At 53.1% G+C, this 24,643-nt stretch overlaps 1 protein-coding gene and 2 long non-coding RNA genes across 4 annotated transcripts; 2 read left to right on the forward strand and 1 right to left on the reverse strand.

The window, feature by feature from the left end:
- Positions 1-766: 766 nt before the first annotated feature.
- PPP1R1A (protein phosphatase 1 regulatory inhibitor subunit 1A) lies at positions 767-8,675 on the reverse strand. Of its 2 annotated transcripts, XM_014836760.3 has the most exons (7): positions 8,458-8,674; positions 4,653-4,713; positions 3,592-3,629; positions 3,194-3,257; positions 2,424-2,579; positions 1,442-1,548; positions 767-895 (listed from the first exon to the last, which is right to left on the reverse strand). In XM_014836760.3, the coding sequence occupies exons 1-7, from the start codon at positions 8,539-8,541 to the stop codon at positions 890-892; spliced, it is 516 nt and encodes a 171-aa protein (XP_014692246.1). In that variant the 5' UTR covers positions 8,542-8,674; the 3' UTR covers positions 767-889. The 2 variants fall into 2 exon arrangements, with proteins under 2 accessions (XP_014692246.1, XP_070351099.1); XM_070494998.1 differs by lacking the exons at positions 767-895; positions 1,442-1,548; positions 2,424-2,579 and adding an exon at positions 2,645-2,856 and having other exon boundaries at positions 8,458-8,675.
- A 1,580-nt stretch (positions 8,676-10,255) lies between these two features.
- On the forward strand, positions 10,256-24,602 carry LOC106828348 (uncharacterized). The gene is made up of 3 exons (XR_001397373.3): positions 10,256-10,547; positions 12,384-12,508; positions 23,077-24,602. It is a non-coding gene; the product is annotated as an uncharacterized lncRNA (long non-coding RNA).
- Positions 13,018-17,776, forward strand: LOC139041631 (uncharacterized). The gene is made up of 3 exons (XR_011497130.1): positions 13,018-13,136; positions 17,449-17,531; positions 17,639-17,776. It is a non-coding gene; the product is annotated as an uncharacterized lncRNA (long non-coding RNA).
- Positions 24,603-24,643: the final 41 nt, after the last annotated feature.

Below are 24,643 nucleotides of genomic sequence, written 5' to 3' on the forward strand. Positions count from 1 at the left end.
TCTCCATCGCACTGCTTCTTCTGTAAGGCGGGCGAATCTTGCCTTCCTGCCTCCCCTCCTCCTCCACCGCCTGGAAAAGTCAAAAGCAGTGGGCAGGAGGGGCCTGGCTGTGGGGGTCTGAGGAAGTTTCTTCACCAATGCTCGGCTCCTGGCTTTTACCCTGGGCCCTTGGTGTCTAGGACAAAGGGAGGTGACCTTTCCAGTTCCCAGCAAGGGCCTCTTCCTTAATAGCCACTGTGTTCTCAATCCGTCTTTGCTAACGGGTTGGAATGGGGGTGGTCTTCTCACAGCTGGAGGAGGGAGTAATCCTGAAGCTGGGGAATCACTGAGGCTGGGAGGGCAGGCAAGGAGCATCCACACACCACCACACCCCTTTCACGGGCCAAGTGCCAGGGTGCAGTTCTCCCCTTTGTCCAGCAGACGGCGCCCACAGCACAGTCACAGCTGGATGGGGCTTAGAGCTCTGTCTTGCAGCTTCAGGGCAGCCCTGCCAGGTGGTTGTATCTTTTCCTCAAAAAGAAACGCGAACCCTGGCCATCCTTCCTTCTTGTACCCTGGAAGTTAGTCCTCCCACATATCTGACCCCCGTCTCTTCCTGCAGCAATTAAGGGCAGGCTTGGGGAGAACGTCCTTCTCAAGGCTCCTGCCCAGCTTCCCAAGTTCCTCTCCAGGCAGCTGGGCAGAAGGGGGGGGCGCTGTAGAGAGGGCAGGATGAGAGGGGAGGGAGAGGAGACTGTCCAAGTCGGGAAAGAAAGAAAATGCCAAGGACCTAACACCAAATTTATCACTTTTTAAAAACAAGAGATTTTCCCCAAAAGTGAAGAAATAAGAAATCCAGTGTCCATGCGTTCCCAACTGCAGTCTTGATCCCAGGATACCTGCTTCACTCTCAGACCTGTTGTGGGGTTGGGAGCAGAAAGAGAGGGTGAGCGGGAGGCCAGAGGCTCTCTTGTCCCTCCCCTGCTGGTCTGCCCAGCCGTCCTGTCCCGTTAGTCGAGCATCTAACTCCTGATGCCTGACCCAGTCTCCGTACCCGGGTCCAGTCTGTGCGGGAGGAGGACAGTAAAATCAAAGCTCCCCAGGTTACTCCATCAATGACTCCACTCTGGGTAGGACTGCTGCTCACCTGGCCTAGACAGGTGAAGATCTCCCTTTCGGTTCCTAATGCCCTTTATCAGAAAATCTGTGGTCTCCTTCCCACCCATTCCCATAGCCAGAAGTCCTAATACAGTCTAACCTCGATCCCTCCTGCTGCAGCTTAATCCCGTTTCTCTTCGTCTGCCCGTCAGAGGAGATGCAAGCCCTCTTGCCATAGAGAATAGCTTTTCAGTGACTGCAGCTGGTCCTTTGTTCCCCTCTCCCTGATTCCAGATCTCAGCCCTGGCCCTGTCCACACAGCTTGCTGTCCTGTACAGCGGGCAGCCCAGCCCTGGGGTCTTACCGAGTTGGCTCCCTGGGAATCCAGTGGTGGTATATGGGTTGAGGCTTTCTCTGTGCTGGGTTTCTCACTGCCCCTCTCGTGAGTTTTAGGGGTGGATTCTGCAGGCTCTAAGGAGGGAAAATGGGTGGTGGGAGGGAGAGGTGGTCTTCATGAGGGCTTGGAGAGAGGGGGCTGCTTCTCTCACCCCACCCTATACTCCAGTGACCCCTCAGAGGAGCCCAGCACCAAGCTGGAGGCAATCGGGCAGGACCAACAGGGTTTTCTCTGATCACAGTTACTACTGGAGGTTCACTAATTTTTTTTATCTGCAATCAGAAATCTGAAAACCAAACCAAACCAAACCAAAAAACCCCACAACCCCTCTCAGAAATGTTAAAAAGCTTGGGTGCAATCTCAGTGTGTGGCTAAACATGACCTGAACTGATATTAGGCTATTTATAGTCTATTTATCCCCCTTCGGGAGACCATTCATTTCACTGCAGAAATATTAATGTGTTTGATTACAGGGTGCCCTGCTGGGGGTATTCTGAAATATGTAGGATATATACGGCATCGCCGTCATACAATTGGAATACTTCTGAATTGTGGAATACATAGGGGATAAGGGCCTGTGGAGATGTATTAACAGCACCACCAGCGGCTTCCATTTGTTGCATGCTTTGTATGTTTCAGCTGCTGGGCCAAGAACCAGTCTCATTTAATTTTCATAAACAACCCAATGAAATAGGCACCATCATTATCGTTTTGTAGATGGAGGTTAAGTAAGTTGCTCAAGCCTCTGGGCTGGTAAAGGCGCAGAGCCAGCATTCTAGCCTGGTGGTGCTGTTCCCATTACGGTGGGAGGGGCTGGTGCCAATCAGTAAGGACTGGTGAAGAGGTGCAGATAGAGCCAAATCCTCCAGTTTCCCGCTCCTACTGGAACCCTCCCACGTGGGTAAGGCTTGTCTCCTCCTAGGCTGGTCCCTCCCCAGCCGGAACGTACTTTGTGCTTTCCCAGAGGTGCCCAGCCTTGACTCCGCTTCTGTGTCTGTGATCCCAGGTGGGCAGGACTCCTGGGTCCCTGCGCTCTCAGCGGCTCCCTCAGGCTCCTCTCCCTGCTGCTGTTGCCCGAGGTGATGTTCAACCATCATCTGGAGCTCTGGGGGCACAAAGGAAGGGGGAGGACATTGGACATGACTGCCCAGTCTCCTCTGTGGACCCTCCAATTCAACAGCCCTGCTAAAGAGTCACCAGACATTGCCAAGTGGTTTGACTTTCCTGTCCCTTGAGATGTGAACAAGGAGGGACATCCGCTAGGCAGCGAGCAGGGACTAAAGCTAGACAATAAAATACACTACCTTCAAAGGGAAGGGAGGGCCAGGGAAGAGGCTTTAAGAACAAAAGATCCTCCTTAACTTGCTGGGATAAGTGGTCTCCTTTGGGGGCAGGAGAAAACTCAAGTTAGAGCCAAGAAATATTTGCATACCTTCTGTGTTCTGTGACCTCGCTTCTATGTGAGTTCACAAATTGTATTTAATTTAACTGCCACAGTGAGGCAGTAGTCACGGCTCAGTAGGTTAGGCAGGTTCTCCGGGGCCACTCTGCTGGGCGGTGGCAGAGCTGCAATTCAGCCCCAGTTTTTCTAGCAACAACTCAACTTTAATAAAGGCAGATTTCATGACTTCCCAAGGATTCCTTCCAAAGGGGTCATCAGGTCTACTGCTCAGCCTCAGGCACAGAGGGGAAGGAAGGGAGGGGAAGGGTCATCCGAACCTTTCATTGTGGGTGTGGTCCTTGTCACCTTCTTCCGCTGCCGTGGAGACATGGCCAGAGTGGACTGTGAAGGACACAGAGCACAGGTGGGTGCCAGCCCTTCTCGCCCGCCTCCTCCACCTTGCCATGCTTTTGGATTGGAGATGGGGGGGTGGGTGTGGGCTGTAAAAAGTGGGGGAAGAAAATTCCTGCTTCCCCAGCTCCCCCTTTCCCCTTCCACCCGACAATAGTGAGCAAGGAGACTGTGTGTGTGGGGGGCGTCCATTCACACACATTGGGGGGGGGTGCAGGGAAGAGGCAGTCTAAAGGTCCTACAGATGGGGGCTCTGAGGAATAATCCCCTAATGAGTCTGTGGGTTTTCTGGGCTGGGCTGGGCTGAGTGGAGGTGCCAGCTCACCTTGAGAAGTGGGTTGGGCATCCGGTCTTCATCTATCTCTGAGGGGAACAGGGAAAGGAGAAAGTGATGAGGATGGGAAATCCAGGGGGTCCCCATGGAGCTGACTTCCCCAGGGGAGGAGTCTCTGCAGTCACCTCCTTCCTGATCTGTCCCTCACATCTGCCCCTAGGAAGTTGGCCCTGGTGGCCACCCCAGGCCCACTCGCTCCAGCTGCCTCCTGCTCTGCTGGCCGGCCTTCTCCCTGCACTTAGTCCTGTCCTTGACTCTATGGGCAATCTGCACCTACATCCTTGCCTCAGACCTGGAGGCTCCTGAAGGCAGGATCTGTGGTCCTTTTGCCCTTTTCCTCCCTCTGAAATATCTTTTTCTCTTGGCAACCATTACCCCCACCCCAGGTCCAGAACTGAACCCTGCATAGGAGGGAACACTGGCTAAAGAACAGCAAAATGATCCTGTGCAAGGTCCAGGAAGGTACCAACCTTTTCAGTAGCTGGAGGACAGCTGGGGACTCAGGCATCCTGCAGTCCAGTCTAGCTTATTAGCATGACCACCTCTTCCACTCTCCTGTCCAGCTCCCTGACGTTTCTCTGAGACCTTGTTCTCTCCCTAGACCCTGATGGGGACACTGGTGACCAGAATGCCAGCTGCTCTCTGAGCTGTTTCTAACCTTCCCCTTCCCCTCTGGGGGCGTCAAGATAGCTGATGGAGGCGGTCCCTCCCCCTCACAGCTGTCACTGCCTCTGGGGGTGGGGGCAGCAGCATCTCAGTTGCTGGAGAAACCTGGAAGGCTGTTGCCACAGCAACTGGCACTCAGTTGACCACCCTAATTCCTGGGGGGCCTAGGAACCAGGTGCTCTCCCTCCCCTCCCTAGCACTGCTCCTTCTTTCCAAAGCCAAGGAAATCCTCCTGCTAATCCAGCCACCACTTTCCTGCCTCTGGGATTGAGGACTCTCTGACTGCTCAGATCTGTCCTTCTTCTGTCTAGCACCCCCCTTCTCTCACTGGGACCCAGCTGTCTTCAGCAGCCCTACTCCCTTCAACGACCCATCCCTGGGGTTACCTGGGGATGACTGGTCACTGGTCAGTACCAGGGTGGCAGGGGTGGGGCGGCGCCTCCGAATCTGAGGGAAGAGGTCAAGTTCATGTGGAAGCGTCAAAGCCCCACCCAACACCACTCAGCAACACAATCCAGGCCACCCACTTAACATACCTTAAAAAATGCCATGTTACCTTGAACCTGCTGTCCCAGGGTGAACATTCTTGGGTCCATCCCTCTCCTCTGGGACCCAAAAGACCACCCCTACCCCCTGCACTCCCACCCCCTGTTCTGTCTCAGCATTTCCCCCAGCCCTGGCCCTAACTCCATCTCAACAGCTAAATCTGCTCTACGCATCGATCTCTGGCCTGCTGTCCTTCCGTCCATCCTGGATCAATGGTCAGAAATAACCCGAGAGGACACAGGCTCTTCCTTCCATCTCGCAGCCCACCCCTCAAACACACATTAACCTTTTCTGGGCCAGCACTTGCAGAGAGCACCCCTCTGTCTCCATGCCACCTGCTGGCCCGCCCAGGAGGACAGCACAGCAAAGGTGGGTCTGAATGTGCATCCCCCTGGCCCATGCCCCTCCCTCCCTAATGTCCTCCCTGTCCTTGGACACACTGCCTTTCTCATTTGTCAGGAAATAAGGTCTGCGAAATCCTTGTCGTGGTAAATATAACACGAGGAGGAGCCCTAGGCAGCACTCTGGTCAGGGCTTAAAGCTCAGCTGCAAAATCTTATCCTGGGCTCAGGGGTTCCCTTTTAAGAAATTAACATCTAAGAACTGATTGACGGCTGAGCCTCTGAGCCTCTTTTTCCGCTGCTGTTCTTTTGTCATGCTGCCAATAAAGTTGATTGTTGTTGAAGTCAGTCCAAGGACTCTTGGGACATGTAGTTTTTCCCCTTTCTCTGGACTGTTTAGAGGCTTGGAAGTGAGGGGGACCATGGGGCTGGAGTCCCTGCAGCTCCCTCCAGGGCACAAGAGGGGAGGGAAGGCTCACGGGGCTGGGAAAGGGGCTAAAATTTCCAGGGCTGAGAGGATTAGGGTGGGGACCCCAAATGATCAAATTCCTATCTTTGTGTGTCCATTATTTAGTATCATTACCATTGGGGGTGGGGGTGGTAGGACGTTTGCCCTTGTCTGTGCCCAAAGAGTGGGTACCAGTCATGGTGAGAGAGGCAGTGTAGTCTGCGAGGGGGAGTCTCCCGAAAGAAGAAACAGGATGCATAGAATGGGGGTGCATTGGGGGTAGGGCTCTGTTTTTTGAGCAGAATCCAGCGGCATCTGTTTTTGGTGACATTTCAAGGTCCCTGGCAGTGCCAGTCCTGTGTGGGGGGCGCGCATGTGTGTGCACACACGATACACGTATGCACTGCACAAACATTAGCTGTGTGTCCGTCTCTGGCGATTCCTGGTACAAACGTGTGGTGCCAGCAGGCAGGCATGTGTGCATCACGTAGGTGGGGTGGGGGCCGTCCTTTTCCCAGGAGAGGACTCCTCCTTTCCATTTCTTTCCTGCCCTGGGGGAGGGGGCTGGTTGTGGAGGAGACAGAGAGAGGGTGGGGTGGGAATTCAAGGCTGTTGGGAACCTGAGAAGGAGACTGCAAGCATGACAGAAAGGGCCTTTGAGACAGCAGCGGGGCCCTGTGATCTTGGACTGGTCCCTTCCTTATCCAATTTCCTTGCCTTGGACAAGATTTCTAAGCACTCAGAGTCCTTGAGAATTATGATGACCTACAGCAAGAGGGAAGTCAGACTTCCTGAAGCCTCCCAGGCACCTGAAGTACTAGGAAACAGGTAGACGGCCTCTTCTTTTTCATGTACTCCCCCAATCCTAGTGCTCAAGGACACTGGTGCCTTTGCCTCTGATTTATTCCCAAACCAGTCATGCCAAGGACCTGGTAGTTGTGGGCTTCCTGCCATCCCCTGCCACTCTGTGCTCCATAACTCAGAGCTTCTAACCCCTTCCACCCTCCCATGTCGGTCTGGGTTAGAAGCTCCTGACAAGCCTGGAGGTTTTTGCTTACACACTTGGGTAACACAGCAAGAGGGACAGAGGTTAGATCACAGGTAGAATTTCAGGCCTAGTAGACACAGATTTCTGAAGATGAGAGAAAAGCAGGCCCATGTCTCAGCTCTCTTTGTCCCTCTGGCTCCTTAGCACTGCCTCAGCCTCCTCCCTTGCCCCGCAGACCCCTGAACCAGCCGGCCTTCCCCCTTCTCCTCCCAACCCACACCCGCACCTGCCTCCTCTGACACCAAACAGATGCAGGTGTCAGGCCGTGAGGCCCGTCTGTGCCAGTGGAAGGCAGTTCCGCTTGGAACCTCACCCCTCACCCCAAAGCCCACACTTGGGCCCTTTTTCCTGGGTCTGAAGTTATCTTAGCCAGTCCCTGCCTGCAGCCCTAACAGCCTTTTTGCTGACCCCAAGGGAGCGCTCCCCATGCTAGGGGCTCTGCACCCTCCTCGTCCTCAGGAGGTCTGAGGTCTCACCACAGTCCCTCCTACTGTCACACCTTAGATGCAGCTCCCTCCAGGCCCGGGAGAGGATGGAGATGCAGGTACCTAACCCCTGCCCACACTCTGAAGCTGAAGTTACGGGGAGAGGGTGTGCCTCCCCTTTCCCTTCACATCCAGTTCACATCCAGGCCTCATTCTGCCAAACAGCTGGAGCGACAGAAAGGACGCTCCCCAGCCCGTCCCCGGGCTCACAGAGTTGCCTCAGGTGGGGAGGCCCAGCCAAGCCCTGGTGGCAGGTGGGGGGGAAATAGAGAACTGACCTTGTGGGAAACAGATATTCATTAGGAATGGGGATGTCTAGGCAAACGGACAAAGAATACAAGAAGAGATGGAGCAATGAGCAAAAGAGCAAATATTTGTAAAGGGGAGGTAGTAATGACCACGGGTGGTCACCCTCTCCACACATGCTCACTCTCCCTGAGCTGAGACACACTTGCTCACACACTCTCACACACTGCCGCCTCTGCCAGGCTGCTCTGAGCTAAAAATAGGCTAGGCCAGGAGGCTGGGCCCTGGACTCCCACCCCTTGAGCCAGGGCTAGCACAGTGCTTCTCTGTCGTGTGTGGCTCAGCGCGGACCCCAACCCTAGAGCGCTTCTGCCTCTGGATTCCCCGTGCCACTCTCTCCATGCCACCCCCACTCCCCGCTCCAAAGGGCAGGAGTTGGGAATAAGGATCCACGTGTCCAGACTTGCAGAAGAAGGGAGCCTCCGTCTGCAGACCGGACAGCGCCTCTCCCCAAAGCCCCAGGCCTCTCCGTGTTCCTCAGCCCCTTCTTGTTCTCACTCCCTGGAGTCCTGCAGGGTCGCCCCCAGTTAGGAGAGGACTAGGAGGGCTGTTTCCCTTCTTTCAACTCCGACTGCACCAGGCTCCCTCCATGACCTACCCTCACCCCCAACCCCTCCCGCACTGCTGCCGGGACCCATCAGCGCCCCCACCCAGCTCAGAAACTCAGGCGGGGGTTGACTGGGCGGGGGATGCAAGACTGGCGAAAGGGAGCGGGGGGTGGGGGGCCGTGTCCTCAGGCAGGCCCCCTCCCCCAGGGCTGGGGCGACAGAGAGCGACTCTCGCGGGGACAGCCTTCGCCGGGAGGCGCTCGTCCTTCTGTCCATCTCGAAGAAGCACAGACAGGGAGATGGGGCTCCGACAGTGGGGGAGGGGGTAGAAGACCCCCAGACGAAGCGCGTTCGCCCTCTCAGGGGCGCACTGCTCCAGGAGGACCCAGCAGGGATCCCGGATCCCAGTGTCCAGCGGTCCCTCGTCTTTTGCGGGGCGAGTCCCCCGCAGCCCCGCCCTGCTCCGCACCTGCTCCGCCGCCTCGGGGTCAAGGTGCGGCTCCAGCAGCGGGACCGTGAACTGGATCTTCCGGGGGCTGCTGTCCTGCTCCATGGCTGGGGCGGGACGCGGCGGGACGCGGGGCTGGGCCGGGCGCGCTCCTCCTCGCTCCGCTCCGGCCCCGGCCCCAGCCCGGCGCGCTCGGCTCCCGGCGGCCGGCTCCGCGCTCCCAGCTCGCGGCCTCGGGGCCCCGGCGCCGCCGATTGGCTCGGCCCCGCCCCGCCCGGCGCCCCCTCCCCCCGCCGGAGCCTTAACCCCGTCGTGGCCGCGCAGCCGGCTGCAGGGGGCATCGCCCCGCAGAGGGCGAGAGGGCAGGCGGGCGAGCCGGGTGTGGCGGGTCCTGTCGTAATGACAGCTCGGGGGTTGTCCAGGAATCCTCCGAGTTCTGGGCGGGGAGTGGGGCCGGCGAGCGGCCGCGAAGAACTTCTCTACGCCTAGGCAGGTTGGAGGGTTGGAGAGAAGAAAGCAAACGCGAGGCAGATTTGTCGCCCAGAGAAAAAAAAAGAAAGAAAGGGGATTTAGGCATGCAACAGGAGGGACTAAGATTAGACGTGGAGAGGGACTTTCCTTTGAGGGAAAACACTAGAGCGGAGGTGAAAACTTGAAGGGGAGATAGGAATCTGGACTCCGGTCCTGAGTTCACTCTGTGGCAGGGGTGGGGTGGGGTGGGGGGACGGGACTGAAGACCTTAGAGGGTCTCCAGAGACCAGAGCTTCCCTCTTGAAGTGCTGGTGGCAGTGGGTGGAGGGCTCGGGGAGAGAGGACCGTCTAGGATCAGCGGAAGAAGTAAGGCCGGGTGGGGAGCCACTAATGCTTGTGAAATGGATTTCTCTTTCTGCTTGCTAAATTTGGGGGCTTGGAAAGCAGGTAACAGGCCTGCAAAGAGAGAATGCTGGGGGGTGGAGAGAGAAACTCCTTCGGTGGGGCTGCTTGTTTACAGATGCAGTTGGTTTCCAATTCCACTATTGGCAGAGTAATGAAAATGATCTGCTGTAACTGAAGGGATGGAGGTTAGACTATGTGAAGGACTTACTAATTTGGTGTAGGACCAAGATGTCAGTCATTACTAGTGAGTGAGGGAGATAGGATATTCATAGGAGCTCGTGGGCACCATGTCAGGAGCTAGGGGCCACTGGATAGAGAGAGGCCAGGGCTGGATGTATCTCTGGGGGAGGAAAGGACAGGGGGTTGGGAGGAGAAGGGACAGGGAGTTCTCAGGGAGGGGCTGGGCAGGGGCCAGGGCGGCAGATCTGTTTCTTTAGCCTTAAGCGCTGGCACGTTCCATACAAATGAATGCCTGGTTCTCTGGGGACACGGTGCTCATCTTCTCCTCTAAGGAGTCAGCCTCAACCTTCAGTTGCCTCCTCTCCTGGGCAGCCCTTCCCTGGCCCGGATTTCACATGGCCCCTTCCCCTCTTACCTCCCAAAATAACCTCCCTTGCCCTCCCCCAGCGTATCTCTTTACACATGCCGGCTCGGCTCAGGCTCAGTTTTCTCAGGGCAGGGCTGGGGTGACAGGGACCCAGTGGGCCAGCCAGACCTCTATTTGCATGTTAACTGGTCCCTGCTTTGCTGTCACTTGGAGTCCAGGAATGACCCCCTACACCCAGCCTTGCGCTGCAGGGTCCCTTTGCTCTCTTTAATGTAGCAAGGCGAGCCTAGAGAACAGCTGCTTGGGTTTCCCAGCCCCTCCCCTGAAACTGCCCCCCCCCCCCCCCCCCCCCCCCCCGCCCCGAGTGACAGGGAAGGGAGGGTGTGTGAAGGCACTGAAGCTTAGAGGATCAGCATGGGGTGCAGGACGCAGAGCCCATGAGGGGCCCGGCCTTGCCCGGGCTTCCTCTCCACTCATCCACCTCCTAACCAAAGAGCAGGGTCCCAAGTGTCCTCTATCTGGGTGACTCGTCCATCGCCTGCCACATTCCACCAGCACCCTGGAACGTGAAGCCAGGATTCCTACAGCCCTGTCTCTGAGGCCTCAGACTCCTCACGGAGCCCTGACTGCCTCATTTGTCATAATGGGCAGAAGTGTCCCTTCCTGGCAGGACTGCGCATCGGATGAAGTAAGGTGCCTGGCACAGAGGAGCGCTCACTTAATTGATCCCTGCTCGTATTCCTGTCTTGTTATCTCCTGGCAGAACAGCAGAGTTAGGGGAGTCACCTCTGCAGGCTCTCAGAAGAAGAGCCTCTGCTCACCCCAGTCATCCTGTCTGCTAGGCCTCTTTCATAGTCCCTCTTTCCCTCACACTTCCCTCTGGTCCTGGAGATTCCTCCTGAAGCTTCACAGCCACCCTTCATGTTGCCTTCTCAAGCTCCAGATTCTCAACCCCTTTGCCCCAAAAGCTCCAGATCAGGAGAGGGGCCCAGAGAGCTCAGGCTTTGGAGAGATGGCTGATGGGGGGCTGCGTGGGAAGAGGGGTCCTGGGAACAGCTGGTGCTGGGGTGGAGGCAGAGGAGGCGAGAGTGGGGAGAGGGAGGAGAGTCAGCTCCTGGTACTGGCTTCTGGGAGGAGCAGGCTGGGGGCAGGGGGTGAAGCGGTTATGGGTAGCGGGAGGTGCAGTGTGACCGGCTGCAGCCTTTGGGGCTGGGGTGCCCCCGTGAGCTGGCGTGGGTCTGTCTGTGAAGGTGTGTGTGTGTCGTTTTGACCTTTTTTATGCCCGGAGCTGGGTGAGTGACTGTGAGTGTCTGCTGGGCTTGTGGGTGGAAGAAGGCGGGGGTTGCTCACACACAGGGCTGGGGAGTGCGAGGGCCTGACACCTGCTCTTGGAACCCTCCCCTGGTAAGTAAGAGTCGGAGCAGGCCCGTCCCAGCCCCTTCCCCTGGCCTGCATGTGTCTGTGTAAAGTGTGCTTGTGTGCAAGCGTTCACGTCCCTGCTGCAGTCCCAGCCCTGGCGGAGGAGCAGCAGCTGTTCCACGTGGTGCACTTCTGGGTCCATGAAATATTTAAGGTTACAGGGATGTGTCTTGGCGATGCAGTCACTTAACAGCCCCCACCCCCCGCTACTCCGGGAGCTCCAATCTGGGCTGATGGGGTGCTCTTTGTCGTCTCACTTTCTGCTGTTATTTCTCTCTCCTCCTCACCCCCACTAACCCTCTCACGCCTTAATTCACAAATCCTCACGCCAACCAGGAGGGTAGGCAGGTGTGACTTTATTTTAGTTTACTTTTCAAGGGCAGGGGCGTGTAGAGAGGTGATGCTGGGAGGGGCTGCCTGGGCTGGGATTTGGGAGATCAGAGTTCACTTTCTCCCTCTGCTACCAACTCTCTGGGCCACTCAGGGCAATCACCCTCCCTGGTCCCCTCGCAATGGTCTCAGTTTCCTCATCTGTAAAATGAGGGCGACCGTGTGACTGCACAGGTTTCCTCCCATTCTAATATTTTTCATTCTGAGTTAAGGGTGCTCCAGCCACATAGCCAGGGAGTCTCAGAACCAGGGTTGGAACACAGGAGGCAGGGACCTCACCTCCCTCTTTGCATGGCCCCTGCTTGACTGTTGTGGCAGGGGTAGCCCTGGGCTTGTTGAACACACGTGGCAGGCACACTCTCTCACACACAGCTCCGAGGAGGTGAGGCTAGAGACCGATTTTCTTCTCCCAAAGGAGCAACGACCCCATCCAAGTGGTCCCCCTGGGAAGGCATGTGCTCACACCAATTTGCCACAGTTTCTCAAACATTTCTGGAAACTCTTCTGGAAGCATCTCAGAGCTTGTGGCGTATGCTCTGGAAATCCTCACTGGGGAGCGAACGCTCCAGGGTGGCTTTGCTCCTCTGGGAATGACTGAGAGTCTTTAGGGGACCAGCCTTGTGAAGAAGGAGGGGGGCCTAGTGGGGAGCAGAACTTGATCTGGAACAGAGGTGTGGGTGCCCTGCAGTGAGGCTGTGTGTCTCCTGGTCTCCAGAGCCCATCTAGAAGGTGTCCCCGCAAGAGAACTTTCCAGAGCTTCTTGCGAGCCCAGCAGCACCTTTGGAGTAGATGTGTGGCCTCTCAGGGGATGACGTGGAAGGCCCAGCCTCCTCCAACTGGGTAAGTCCTGGTTTGCCTGTGAAAAAGCCCAGCGTTGCAGTTCTGCCAGGCTTGGGCGCACACCCCCCTGCAGCTGGCGCTCTCGGGAATGGGGCCAGAGCTGGTGACTCACACAGAGGGGATGCTCATTTCCAAAGCTCTTTGCCTCTTCTTGAACCACAAACTGGTAGAGGTGGAAGAGACTTACAGATCAGCCAATCCAACCTCCTGGAGCCAGAGAGGGGAAACTGAGGCCAAGAGAGAGGAAGCAGCTCTCCTAAGGACTAGAACCCATGCCAATGCTTTTCCCAAGAAACTAGACTTGGTGTCTCTGGCAGAGCAATGGCTGAACCTGAAGCAGGGGCATGGACCAGATGACCTCTTGAGATACGTTTTAACCCTGTGATCATCACCAGTCCAGAAGACCCAATCCCTAGCTAGCCCCTTCCATCCCCAACTAACAGGTTGAATTTATTCTTCTAACCAATATTTATTGGGTATTCATTTGTGCCAGGCATTATGCTAGGTGCTGGAGATCCAGTGGAGCACAAAACAGATCGTTTCTGTCCGCTGGCATCTTACCGCCCAGCAGGGGTCAGGGCAGTGGTGGGACAAACAAGGAATTATCAGTGATGAATCCTACAAAAGTGTAAGTACAAGAATGCAGAGCATTGAAAAAGGAGGAAGGTCAACGTAACCTCTGCCTGCTCAGATGCTCCTTCCAGCATGGAGTAGTCGGCCTGCATGCAAATCCCAGCTCTGCCACTTAGTAGCTCTGTGACCCTGGGCGTGTTGCTTAACCTCTCTGAGCCTCAAGTTTCTCACCTGTGAATAACAGGTATTCCTATTATTATAGTGAGGGGTGGGAAGAGGTAATGTCCCTAAAGTGCCTAGCAACCGTTAATCACTTAAGAAATGGACATGAGTAGTGAGGAGTTCATCTTAGCACATGTTTTCTCCTTTGACTCCGGGAAAAGCAGGGGTGAAGAAATGGGGAGTTCAATCTTTCAGAATTGGGAGGGTGGTGTCTGCAGGATGCCCCCTGCCCCTTTTCAACCAGAGCCTCTCCTCCTCACCCTTGTCTGATCAGCTGTTCTCGATGTCCAGCTGTGTCCTCATCAGCATGGATGGTCACCCTGCCCTGCTAATTAACACCCGCCCTGTTAATGATTAAAGCTAATGACTTTGACTTGGGTAGGGATGGAAAATTCCCCAGCCGCGGGACAGGCTGAGGATAGGTTGCCAGGAGTAGGAGGGAAGGGCCCCCTGGGCTCTGGACATGTGGTTGATGGTAAGTGGCTTGGGGAGCAGATGCCTGGTTTTCTCCCCGGGCTGCTCAGCAGGGGAATGTGGATGGAGGGGGATCATCTGAGGGTTGCAGCCCACTCTCCACTCCCTCTCCTCCCAGGCTTGGCAGAGGGCACGGGGCCCCGGCTCCAGCCGTGGCATTCCCCTGGCCAGGGGTTGGCCACTGATTGCTGCTGCAGCGGGAAAGACCTGGGTGAGATGGTATGTTAGTTCCTAGGGCTGCTGGAACAAAGTGCCACTGACTGGGGCTCAAAATGACAGGAAGGTGTTCTCTCACAGTTTTGGAGGCCGCGAGTCTGAAATCCAGGTGCAGCCTGCTCCCTCTGATGGCCCCAGGGGAGAATCCTTCCGGCTCTTTCTAGCTTGTGATGGCCCCAGGTGTTCCGTGTTTTGTGGCAGCATCACTCCAGTGTTTGCCTCTGTCTTCCCTCTTGTTTGTCCTCTGTGTCCTCTCCTCTTCTCACGGAGACAGCAGTCACTGGATTTAGGATCCACCATAAATCCAGGATAGTTTCAACTCAAGAGTCTTAATTAATTACATCTGCAAAGACCCTATTTGCACATAAGGTCACGTTCTGAGGTTCCAGGTGGATGTGAAGTTTTTGGAGACACTGTCTGACCCCCTGCAGATGGTGAGATGGGGCAGGGAGGTGGCGAGCCCTCCGGGAGGCCGTGCTGGAGTTGGCACAGGCCAGAGGCACCATGTCTATAAGAAACAGAGGAAGTGCTCAGGACCCCTGGTTGGGGTTGGACTGGGTCTCAAGGGGCCTAGAAAGGGAGGCTGCTGGTGGTAAAGAGGCGAAGGGATGGGAGCAGGAGTGTTTTAGATTTGAGGAAAGAAGGCAGAGGGGGCTTTGAAGGGAAAATCCTAGGTGTCTGTATTGGAGGGGAGAGTGTGACCTGTGTTCTATTATATGTTGTATATTGTACATATTACATATTGTACATATTTTATATCATATGTCATATATTATATGACAATTACAACTTGTCATGTAATAAAAAAATTAAGTTGTATTTTGATTACAAGATGAATTTTATTTCATGACACAATCCTTTATACTTTATTGGGGTGGTAGGCATGGGTAATTTTTTCCCTTGTTCCTGGGTGAAAACCCAGGAAAGCCTCTTAATTATTCTGCTCACTCTCAGGTAAGAGACAGGCTCAATTCAGAACTTAGAACAACCAGGCCAATACATGAATTAAAACCTGAACTATTTCCTGTCACTCTTCTGCAGCCTGTTGGGCCCTGCTCCAGTTGCAGCTGGGGAAGGGGCAAGCGGCTGGCTCTGCTGTCTGTCATGTTCTCCCTCCCCCTCCACCCCCCCGTCCTGCCCGTCACCCACTTGCTAGATGCTGTTTCCAGTGAGGTGTGTGGGTGAGGAGGTGGGGGTGGCGCAGAGTGACAGGAGGGGGCGGGTGAGTTTTTGCATGGGTGGGTACTCAGCCTCCCCCTCTATCAGCTGGTGGAGTCCTCGCCCCTTCCTCTCTGCTGTTCTCTGCTGACTCTTCTCTCATGGATGCTTTCCTGGCTCCTCAGAGCTTTGCTGTCAGCCTCGTTCACTTGTGTTCCCTTATCCAGGAACTTGAGCTCCTTCCTCAGCTGCTGGGGTCCTTTTGTCCCTTGAGGTTGCCCTATTGACAGCACCCAAGATGGATGCATGGGATGCACCTGTTTCTCTCCCAGGACCCACAGCCGGCTCTTCCTTTGCCAGGCAAACTCTGGGTGCCCAGGGCATCCCAGGGCACCAGCTCTGCCAGCCTGCCCACACGGCTGTTCCCTGCTCCTTCTCTCTCCTTCTAAACTTCTGGGTGGCACCCAGGCCCCAGGACACTGCCTCATATTCAGCTCTTGGGGTAGCCCATGAAAGCATCCTTCAGGTTTGCTGTAAGGGGCAGGCCCCTCTCCCCTTCCTTGGGCCCACAGCACAGCTTGCTCCATGCATTTCCTCCTCACAGAGTCCTTCTCTCCACATTACGATGCCTTTTTATAGCCTCGATCTGGCTGAGGGGGTCAGAAACTAGTTCTTAAAAATTTCCTTTCAAATTCTTCATATGATGATTTGGCACCTCTCTTTGAAATTTCAGCCATTGTCTCTTGGTGCCAAGTTGAAATTCCAATTTTAATATCCTGTTACAAAAGCATCTGGGACGGTTAAGTTTGTGCTGGGAGACGGGAGCACCAGGTTCTAAATCCTTTCCAGCAACTTCCTCCCTGTCGGGAAGGTGAAGACACCGACCAAACTGCCTGGAGGTGGAGTGGCCACCAGAGGGCAGCAGATCCTGCTTCAGACCCTGTTTCCTTCCACGGACTCAGTGGAATTAGGTTTTTTTCCTTGAATTCCCAGGGGCAGGTGGCGCCCACGTGCTGGGCCACCTGGAGGGGCTCAGCTTTCCTGGCATCTTAACCAGTTCTCCAATGTTGGCCCTGATTTCTGACTTTCTGCGGTCTAACCACCATTCTTCCACTGGAAGTATAAAAAACGCCAGCCTGCATTTGACAGGAACAGCTGTTCACTAAACACCTACAGTGTAATGGGCCTGGAGATTAAAGCCACACTCTCTGACCTGGAGAAGCCCTGCCAGGGAGGGAGACCTGTGAACAGACATGATGAACTGCAAGGTAGTAACTGCTGTTGCAGAGGCAGAAGTAAGGGCTTTGTCCCGAACCCATAGAGACAGAGAGTTGATTGGCGGGCAGTTGCCAGGGGCGGGGGTGGGGGCAATGGGTGAAGGCAGTCAAGAGGTACAAACTTCCAGTTAACAGATGAACAAGTCCTGGGGAGTCATGTACAGCAGGGTGACTATAGTTAACAATACTCCATCGTATATTTGAAAGTAGTCAAGAGAGTAGATCTTAAAAGTTCTCATCACACACACACACACAATTCTAACTATGCGAGGTGATGGATGTGCTAACAAAAATGATTGTGGTCATCATTTCCCAATATATACATATATCAAATTTTTACATTGTCCGCCTGAAACTTATACAACGTCATACGTCAATTATATCTCAATAGAGCTGGGGAAAAAAACAAGCAAGAGCTCTGGGAGCACTGAGGAAGGAGCAGGAGCTGGAGAGCACTTCATGGAGGAGGGGAATTGGAGTCAGGTTTATCTTTTAAGGATGAGGAGAACTTTGGGGAAGAAAAGGTGTGAGAATAAGGGGGAGGGAGACCGACAAATCCTGGGGGACAAGGGAGTTGGCAGATGACAGGGAGGGGAGGGTAACAGGAAGGGGTGGGTTGTCAGGGCTATGTTTGGGGGGGGAGGTGGGATGGGCCCAGTTGGGGAACTTGGGCAAGACTCCATTTTCTTCTATTGGCAGAGGCAGAGCTTCCCTTTCCACACCCCCAGTCTGTAGGAGGAGTGTCGATGACTGCAAGGATTTTATTGAACTTGGAGGTTATTGGAGAAAATGGGAAGGATGGGAGCCTTGAGCTTCTCAGGGAAGAAACTGTTGAAGGATTTGATGTTGTTTAGCTGAAAGATGACTCAGTTAGGGTGGGGTGATCTTGGCATAACAGCGGGGTGAGGCATGGGCTTTGGAGGGAGTGAGATGGGCGTTGGCACAAATCCTGATTCTTCCAATCCCCGAATGACCCTGGGCTGATTGCTTTACTTCTCAAGCTTATTTCCTAATTTACAGAATGGGAATAATAATTCCTACATGCTAGGATGTTGCGAGTATTGAAGGAGGTAATATACATAAAACGCTCAGCACAGTGCCTGGTAAGTGTTGGTTAAATGGCAGCATTTATTATTAGAATGATCATTGCCTTCAGATGTTTCAAAGGTTGTCACATGGAAACAACTGACTTTCCCATGCTTCTTTCCAGCTGAACAAGCGATGCAAGTGCGAGGCGGGCAGGTCTGGTCTGACTGGAAGGAAGAATGCTCTTATGATCAGAGCCACACAACCCTGAAAGAGGCTGCGTGGTGTGTGAGGAGATCTCTGCCTCTGGGAGTTCCTAAGAGGCTGCTGAGGGGGATCCTTACATTGGGCCCAAAGCTGGACTTTTAAGGGCTCTTTGTAAGTCAATTCTTTGGGATCCTAGGTTGTTCTGAAGATTCTGTGATTCCCCTTGGAGGAGAGGGGCCCCTGGGACAGGGAGATGGAGCTGGCAGCAAAGAGAATCAGTGCCTCTCCTGGTCTAGGGCCAGATCACCAGAGGCCTTAGCTGTTCTGTCTCCCCAGGGGAGGGGAGCACCCTCCATATTCTGTGTAGGAAATTCAGGAGTGGTGAAGATATTCTTTTTAAAGACCCTTCTCTCACCCACAATAAAAGAAAGTCCCCATTCTGGGGTCCCCTTATCTTAACCTCAGGCTTCCTCACTGCAGGGTCTGGACCTCTGGGACTGTACTGTATTCTCTGGGAATATGGCCTTTTCCTCGCCTCTGCATTAATCTGGGAGAGACTGGGGAGGGGAGCACCGGGCCTTTGAGCAAAGGCTTTTCAGCCCTTGCCAGGATCTTTTCTTCCCAACTGTTCTGAGGGAGGGTGACCCTCCTCTTCCCCCCTTCCCTGGGCCCCTTTCTGTTAGAGGAGAAATGTACTCCATTCTTCACAAGCGGGTGAGTGTTGGGGTGAACTCTTCTAGTCCCTCTCTGTGCCTTGCTAGCTCCTTCCTAGGAAAGGAGTAGCTAATTTCACCAATCTCTTCATTCATTCAATTCACTCATGAATTCAGTTCAGATTCATTCACTGAACTCTGTTTGCCCAGCATCACTGTTCAAGGAACTAGAGAGAAAACGGTGAATACTGCTGATCGACAGCCTCCCAGATTTCATGGAGCTTACATTTTTGTGAGATAGAATGTGTATAAACAAGTAAAAAAGTGTATAAATAAGATAATTTCAGAGCATGGTAAGTACAATGAGGGAATAAGCACAGTGAGGCCACAGAAGTAACTGGTGTGAGGGTGGATGGAGGTTGGCACTGAATGGTGTGGCCAGGGAAGCTCTCTGAAAAGAGACGTTTGAACTGAGACCTGGAGGAAGAGAGGGAGTCAGCTATGGGAAGAGCAAGAGGAACAGTGTTCTAAGCAAGGGGAACAGCAAGGATGAAAGCCCTGAGCTGGGAAAGACACTAGTGTGTCCCGGGACCACAAAGGATACCAGCACGGCCATGATGTATCGAGCAAGAGAGTGGAATGAGATGAGGTTGGGGAATTGTTGGGAGCCAGACCATGCGGGGCTTGTAGGCCCTGGTAAAGAGTTTGAATTTTATTCACAGTGTAATTGGAAAACACCAAAGGGCTTTACATGGTGGACTGACTGCCATGATTTGACATATCCTTTAAAAAGGTCACTTGTCTAAATGCTGAATAGATTGGAAGGAGTAAGAGTGGAGGCAGAAAGCTTAGTCAGGAAACCATTGCAGAAGTCTAAGTGATAAATCATGGTGGTGGAAGTAGGGTGGTGGCAGTGGAGATGGGGACGAGAGGGATGAAGTCAGGATATATTCTGGAGAAAGAGTCTAAGGCTCTGTTGATGTATTGATTGTGGGGACTGAGGGAAAGGCATAAACTGAGATGGACTCTTAGGTTTTAGGCTTGAGTAGTTGAGAATATGGTGGTTATATCTGATGAGATAGAAAGAGGAGGTGGACAAGTGTATTAAGATACGAGTTCAGGTACAATAGCAAGGTCAGAATACCATGGCTTAAACAGAAGTAAAACAGGAGTAATACAATAGCTCCACAATCTGCAAGACTCAGGCTCTTTCTATCTTGTTATTCATTCTTTTTCAATATATGTCTTCTATTTAGTGGCCTCCAGCTCCCACCTCTTCATCTCATTCCAGTCAATGGGAAGGGGAGAAAAGTGCAAGGGGGGACATACTCCTTTTCTATCAAGGACACCACTCACAATTTGCCCCTATTTGCTCATATCCTACTGGCCACAGCCTAGTCACATGGCCATGTTTAGCTGCAAGGGAGCCTGGGAAATGTAGTCATTAGCTATGTGGAAAAAGTAGGGGGGCGGTGGATTGGAGGACTAGATAAGGTCAAAGAGTTGTTACAACTGGACTTCTAGAGTAAAGGAGATGGAAGATCAGGAGGTTGTAGACAGAGGATGGAATTCTTGTATTGGAGATTTTGGAGGTTACTGCAGCAAAGTGTAGGCTGAGGTACAAAGGTCAAAGGCTGAGAAGCCAGAATGCTGGAGGGGTCATCTGTGTGACCGTTGACCGTCATCAAGAATGATGACAGGAGCAAGTGGGGAGAGGAAGACCAGGAGCTGAGGGCGTCAGTGAATGAGGGAGGGGGCTGGGGGGAGGAGCAGTTATGTTCTGAGCTTCAGAGGAGGGGAGCTTTTGAACTTGGGAAGAGGAGCAGTGGCGTAGAAGCAGCAATGGGGAGTGAGGAGGACTCCCCTTGCCACCTTCTGGCTCCGAGATGACTGGTGGTGAAGGGGAAAGCAGCTTCCACTGAGAGCCTGGCAGAGCTGTGGGGTTCTTAGGCAATCTTAAAATGGCATTTAAGATTAGGCAATAGAGAGAACATTCAAAACAAGACATTGGCAATATCAAGGAGTGTGTTCATCACAGATCTCGAATTCTAGAGGACGCAGTAAAAGGGTTGCGAGAGAAAGGCCAGGCAGAGGCCCAGGGTGCATTAGGGGCAGACCGAGCTGCATGGAAGTGGGAGTCTGGATAACAGTCCTCGAGGCTTTGGCCCCACCCTGGGGTGACTGAGAAAAGCAGAACAAGCATGACGGGAGGGACTCGGTCACCCACCTTCCCCTAAGAGCAGTATAGCTCCATGGTCTGGGGCCTCCAGCAACTGATTCATGGAGTACCAAGGCCTGAGGGGGTGTGGGTGGCAGCCGATCCTATGGGAGCAGTGACGTGTGGTGGCAGAATAATGGCCTCTGGGATGTCCACTTCTTGATCCCCAGAACCTGTGAAACTTAGATTACGTGGCAAAGGGGAATAGGGTTTTGGATGGAATTAAGGTTGCTAATCAGTTGGCTTTAAAATAGGGAGATTCTCTAGGTTATCCGAGTGGTCCAGTGTAATCATAAAGGTCCTTAAATGTGGAAGAGGGAATGAGGAGAGAGAACCAGATTGACGGCGAAGTGAGAAGAACTTGGCTGGATGTTGCTGGCTTTGAAAATGGGAGAATGGGGCCGTGAGGCAAGGAATATGGGAGGAGGAGGGGCGGCTCTAGAAGCCAGAAGGGGCGCAGAAATGGATTCTCCTCAGAGCCTTCAGAGAGGAATGCGGCCCTGCTGACATCTTGACTTTAGCCTAGTGAGACCCGTGGACCTCTGACCTCCAGAACTATGGGATAATAAATTTGGGTTGTTTTGAGCCAGTATGCTCACGATGACTTGTAGTTAGAAAACTAATACAGGATGAAAGGGTCTCCTCTTCCGTGTGACCGTTCCCTCCCACAGGGTGGGACGCTATGGCAGCTGGTGAGACAGAACATTTATTGGACATGTTTCACCAGGGAGTGGAGTTAATGCATTAACAGGAATGTTCCTGAGTAGCGTTGCCTCTTTCTCTGCTGCTCTCTCATGATGCAAACACACTTGGACAGGGCTGCCCCTGCCCCTGTCTTCCCTGGGGGGTGTCTGCTGTCTCCCTCTCTGTTTAGGGATCGGGCCAGGAGGAAGCAGAGGAGGCCCCTTTTGGACTGGCGTCTCGATTGCATTCTCCAGCTCGGCTTGCCAGAGAGGTCAGAGAGCTGTGGCTTATCTGGCACTTGATTGGCCATTAATAAAACTGATACTTTGGTCTCTGTTTTGCCCTCTGTTCTCGGGGCGCCCTCTCCATTGGCTGGATTCAGAGGGGTGGAGGGATGACATGCTGGCGGGGCTCCCTGGAGCCCTGACAGTGACATCAAGGACTGGCCTCGGGGGACTCAGGACTGTGGATTTTGACAGGCAAAGGCTCGGAGGCAACTCTGACCTTCAGCTTTATAGGTGCAGTTGAAGCTGGAATGAAATTACTCCAATTCCACGTGGGTACGGGATACAAGATTGTTAAAATTTTGGCTTCAGCTTATTTGTGCTGATCTTTAGTAGGTGATGCTAAACTGGTGGCCCCAGATCCTAATGGTCTACTTTGATTTGAACTGCATTTAGGGCCATAGAAGAATAAAACCCATGGAGGGATTTTATTTATGGCCTGTCCACAGGCTTCCGGAATTATTTCCTACCACATGGTCTCCAGTTGGCTCCGGGATGGACATTTGTTAAGCCCTGACTGGGGTTGTGGGTTGCAGATGCCCACTGTGAGATTAACCAGAAAGGTGTGTTGAACTTCATGCAGATAAAGAGGACCAGGACCCCTTATATGGAGGCAATGCCAATACAGGTGAAAGTGGAGAAAACCTCAATAGAATTGTTACAAACCTGAAGGATAAGAGAAAAATGAACAAGTCTTGTACCTGGAACACCCTGTCTCTAGAAATCAGACTTATTCAGGGAATCAAGGAGACATGGGGTCCACGGGAGATACAAGTCTTGGTCTTGTAGTGAGAAAAGTCAGCAAGAAAAGGAAAGAAAAAAGTTCTGTTGATTGAATAGGGGGAAGAGACAAGATTTTCTTGGGAGACAGGTAGAGTTTTTAGAGGCCATGCTGGGAATATATAAAAGAAAAATGAAATGTTTCCAAACCTAAATGCTTTTAAGGACAGAATTGGAAAAGGGCAGAACGTTTATTCATCCCCCGCTAGGAGGATGAATGAGGCCTGGATTTAACAATGATGCAGAGCTGAGGGAGGCCGCTAGAGGGAGCGTGGGACCCGGGAAACCAGTGTAGACAGTTGCTCGCCTAGTGTGAGGGAAGAAAAGACCCAGAGGTTTAGTGGCGTACACTGCGAGGATTGTTGGGTATGTTTCAAAGGGACACAGTTGTTTGGGGTGTGGGCAATACCTGCCCACACCCTGAGGGACCATGCTCAGGAATCTGTGCAGTCAGGACGCTCCATGTAGTTACTGAGAAGATGAAATTCACACTAAGGGGAATTCATGCAGGAAAGAAATAGACCTAGTTGCTTCTGAATTAAATTGGGACTATTGAGAGCATTATTTTAATCACAAGATGACAAAAATGTCTTAAATGCCCCAGTTTGAGAGAAGAGACAGTAGGCATGCCCCCCCACCCCTCTACCGGTGAACTTACTGCCCAGATTAACCTCTCCATGGGCGATTTCTCCCAAACGAGGTTTAAGTTCACGTGTTGGAACTCCAAAGAGCTGGCACAGACTGAGGACATTCTGACGAGGTGAGTCAAGCTCTTCTCTCGTCTCTCTTCTCTCAGATGCCACTAAGTTTCTGCACGGTGTGTTGCTGGCGTTAGCAACTTGATTCTGGCTCCCGTGTGTTGGGAGGAGACTGTCACCGAGATGCCTCACCATCGTCTCTTCTGTTCAAACTGCATTCTGCCCTGGCTAAGCAAGCCAGATTCCCGCCCCCGTGCTGCCTGAGCCACTGACTGAAGATGATGCTCACGAGCAGCATGGATGAGCGGCTCACCCTGCAAGCAGCAGCACCATCCAGGACCTGCATGGAGCGTGCACACCAGGTGGCTGTGACTGAGTGCAGGCCCTCCACACATCTTTCTCTTGTACTTTGAATCCTCATTAAAGGTTTTTTTTTTTGCCTCCTCCCCCCGAAAAAAAAAAACTCCCACAAAAAACCATGCACTAGGTTCTGGGCACATAATTGCCTGGAGCCTGAGAATATGCTTGTGTTTCTAAGTTTTGTTGGTATGGAGTTGGTGCCACAGTATTCTGTACCCTAGTTGCTCTGACTTTGCAAAAGAGGGACCCAGGAGCTACTTGGGGGTGGAGGTGCTGGAGGAAATGCTCACATTTCACGGGTGAAAGGCCAGGATGCAGCCAGTTCCTCTCTCCCAGGCATAACAGCCTTTTTGCTGACCCCAAGGGAGCGCTCCCCATGCTAGGGGCTCTGCACCCTCCTCGTCCTCAGGAGGTCTGAGGTCTCACCACAGTCCCTCCTACTGTCACACCTTAGATGCAGCTCCCTCCAGGCCCGGGAGAGGATGGAGATGCAGGTACCTAACCCCTGTCCACACTCTGAAGCTGAAGTTACAGGGAGAGGGTGTGCCTCCCCTTTCCCTTCACATCCAGTTCACATCCAGGCCTCATTCTGCCAAACAGCTGGAGCGACTGAAAGGACGCTCCCCAGCCCGTCCCCGGGCTCACAGAGTTGCCTCAGGTGGGGAGGCCCAGCCAAGCCCTGGCGGCAGGTGGGGGAGAAATAGAGAACTGACCTTGTGGGAAACAGATATTCATTAGGAATGGGGATGTCGAGGCAAATGGACAAAGCTCGATTCCTGTGGAGTGAGACCTCCTGCTAAGATTGAGCAGAATAAGAAATTGGGAAGGGACGAATTTCAGGCTTTCATTTCCTTGCATTTTAATTTAAAAGGAAGTGTATTTAAATTTTGTTCTTTGTCACTTTTGAAATTAGGAGGGGTTTATGTTCAAATTTAGGGCAATTTTTTTGTTGCTGTGGTATTTGATGCTGCCAGGTAGTGCTTGTTTTGTAATCTGCAGGAGGGCCGTACGGGGCAACGCGATTGAGCTGATTGGAGAAAGGAAACAGTTTAGGGCACAGACAGTCTTGGAATTAATTTGTGTCTTATTTGGACCCAATTCGGAGGCTTTTGGGGGGCAACATTAAACTGGTCACCCCACTGATTCCAGGAGGCTGTGCAAAGAAGAGAGGTGAGAACCTATTACTTCATTATCTTCATCTGAAAATGACGATAACACATTTTTTGTCTTTTGCAAGGATTAAATGAGTAAATATTTGGAAACCTATTTCCACATTTCCTATTTGGTATTCTATTTCTTATTTTC

This window comes from Equus asinus, chromosome 22 (genome assembly GCF_041296235.1).
Source record: "Equus asinus isolate D_3611 breed Donkey chromosome 22, EquAss-T2T_v2, whole genome shotgun sequence".
NCBI lineage: Eukaryota > Metazoa > Chordata > Mammalia > Perissodactyla > Equidae > Equus > Equus asinus.

Bases quoted from the DNA above. Each gene is read 5' to 3' on its own strand.
- PPP1R1A (XM_014836760.3), bottom strand. From the start codon at position 8,541: ATGGAGCAGGACAGCAGCCCCCGGAAGATCCAGTTCACGGTCCCGCTG. The intron at 3,258-3,591 runs GTGAGCTGGCAC...TGTCCTTCACAG, and splicing joins TGCCCAACCCACTTCTCAAG to TCCACTCTGGCCATGTCTCC. The intron at 1,549-2,423 runs GTACGTTCCGGC...TTCCCTCCTTAG, and splicing joins CACCTCTGGGAAAGCACAAA to AGCCTGCAGAATCCACCCCT.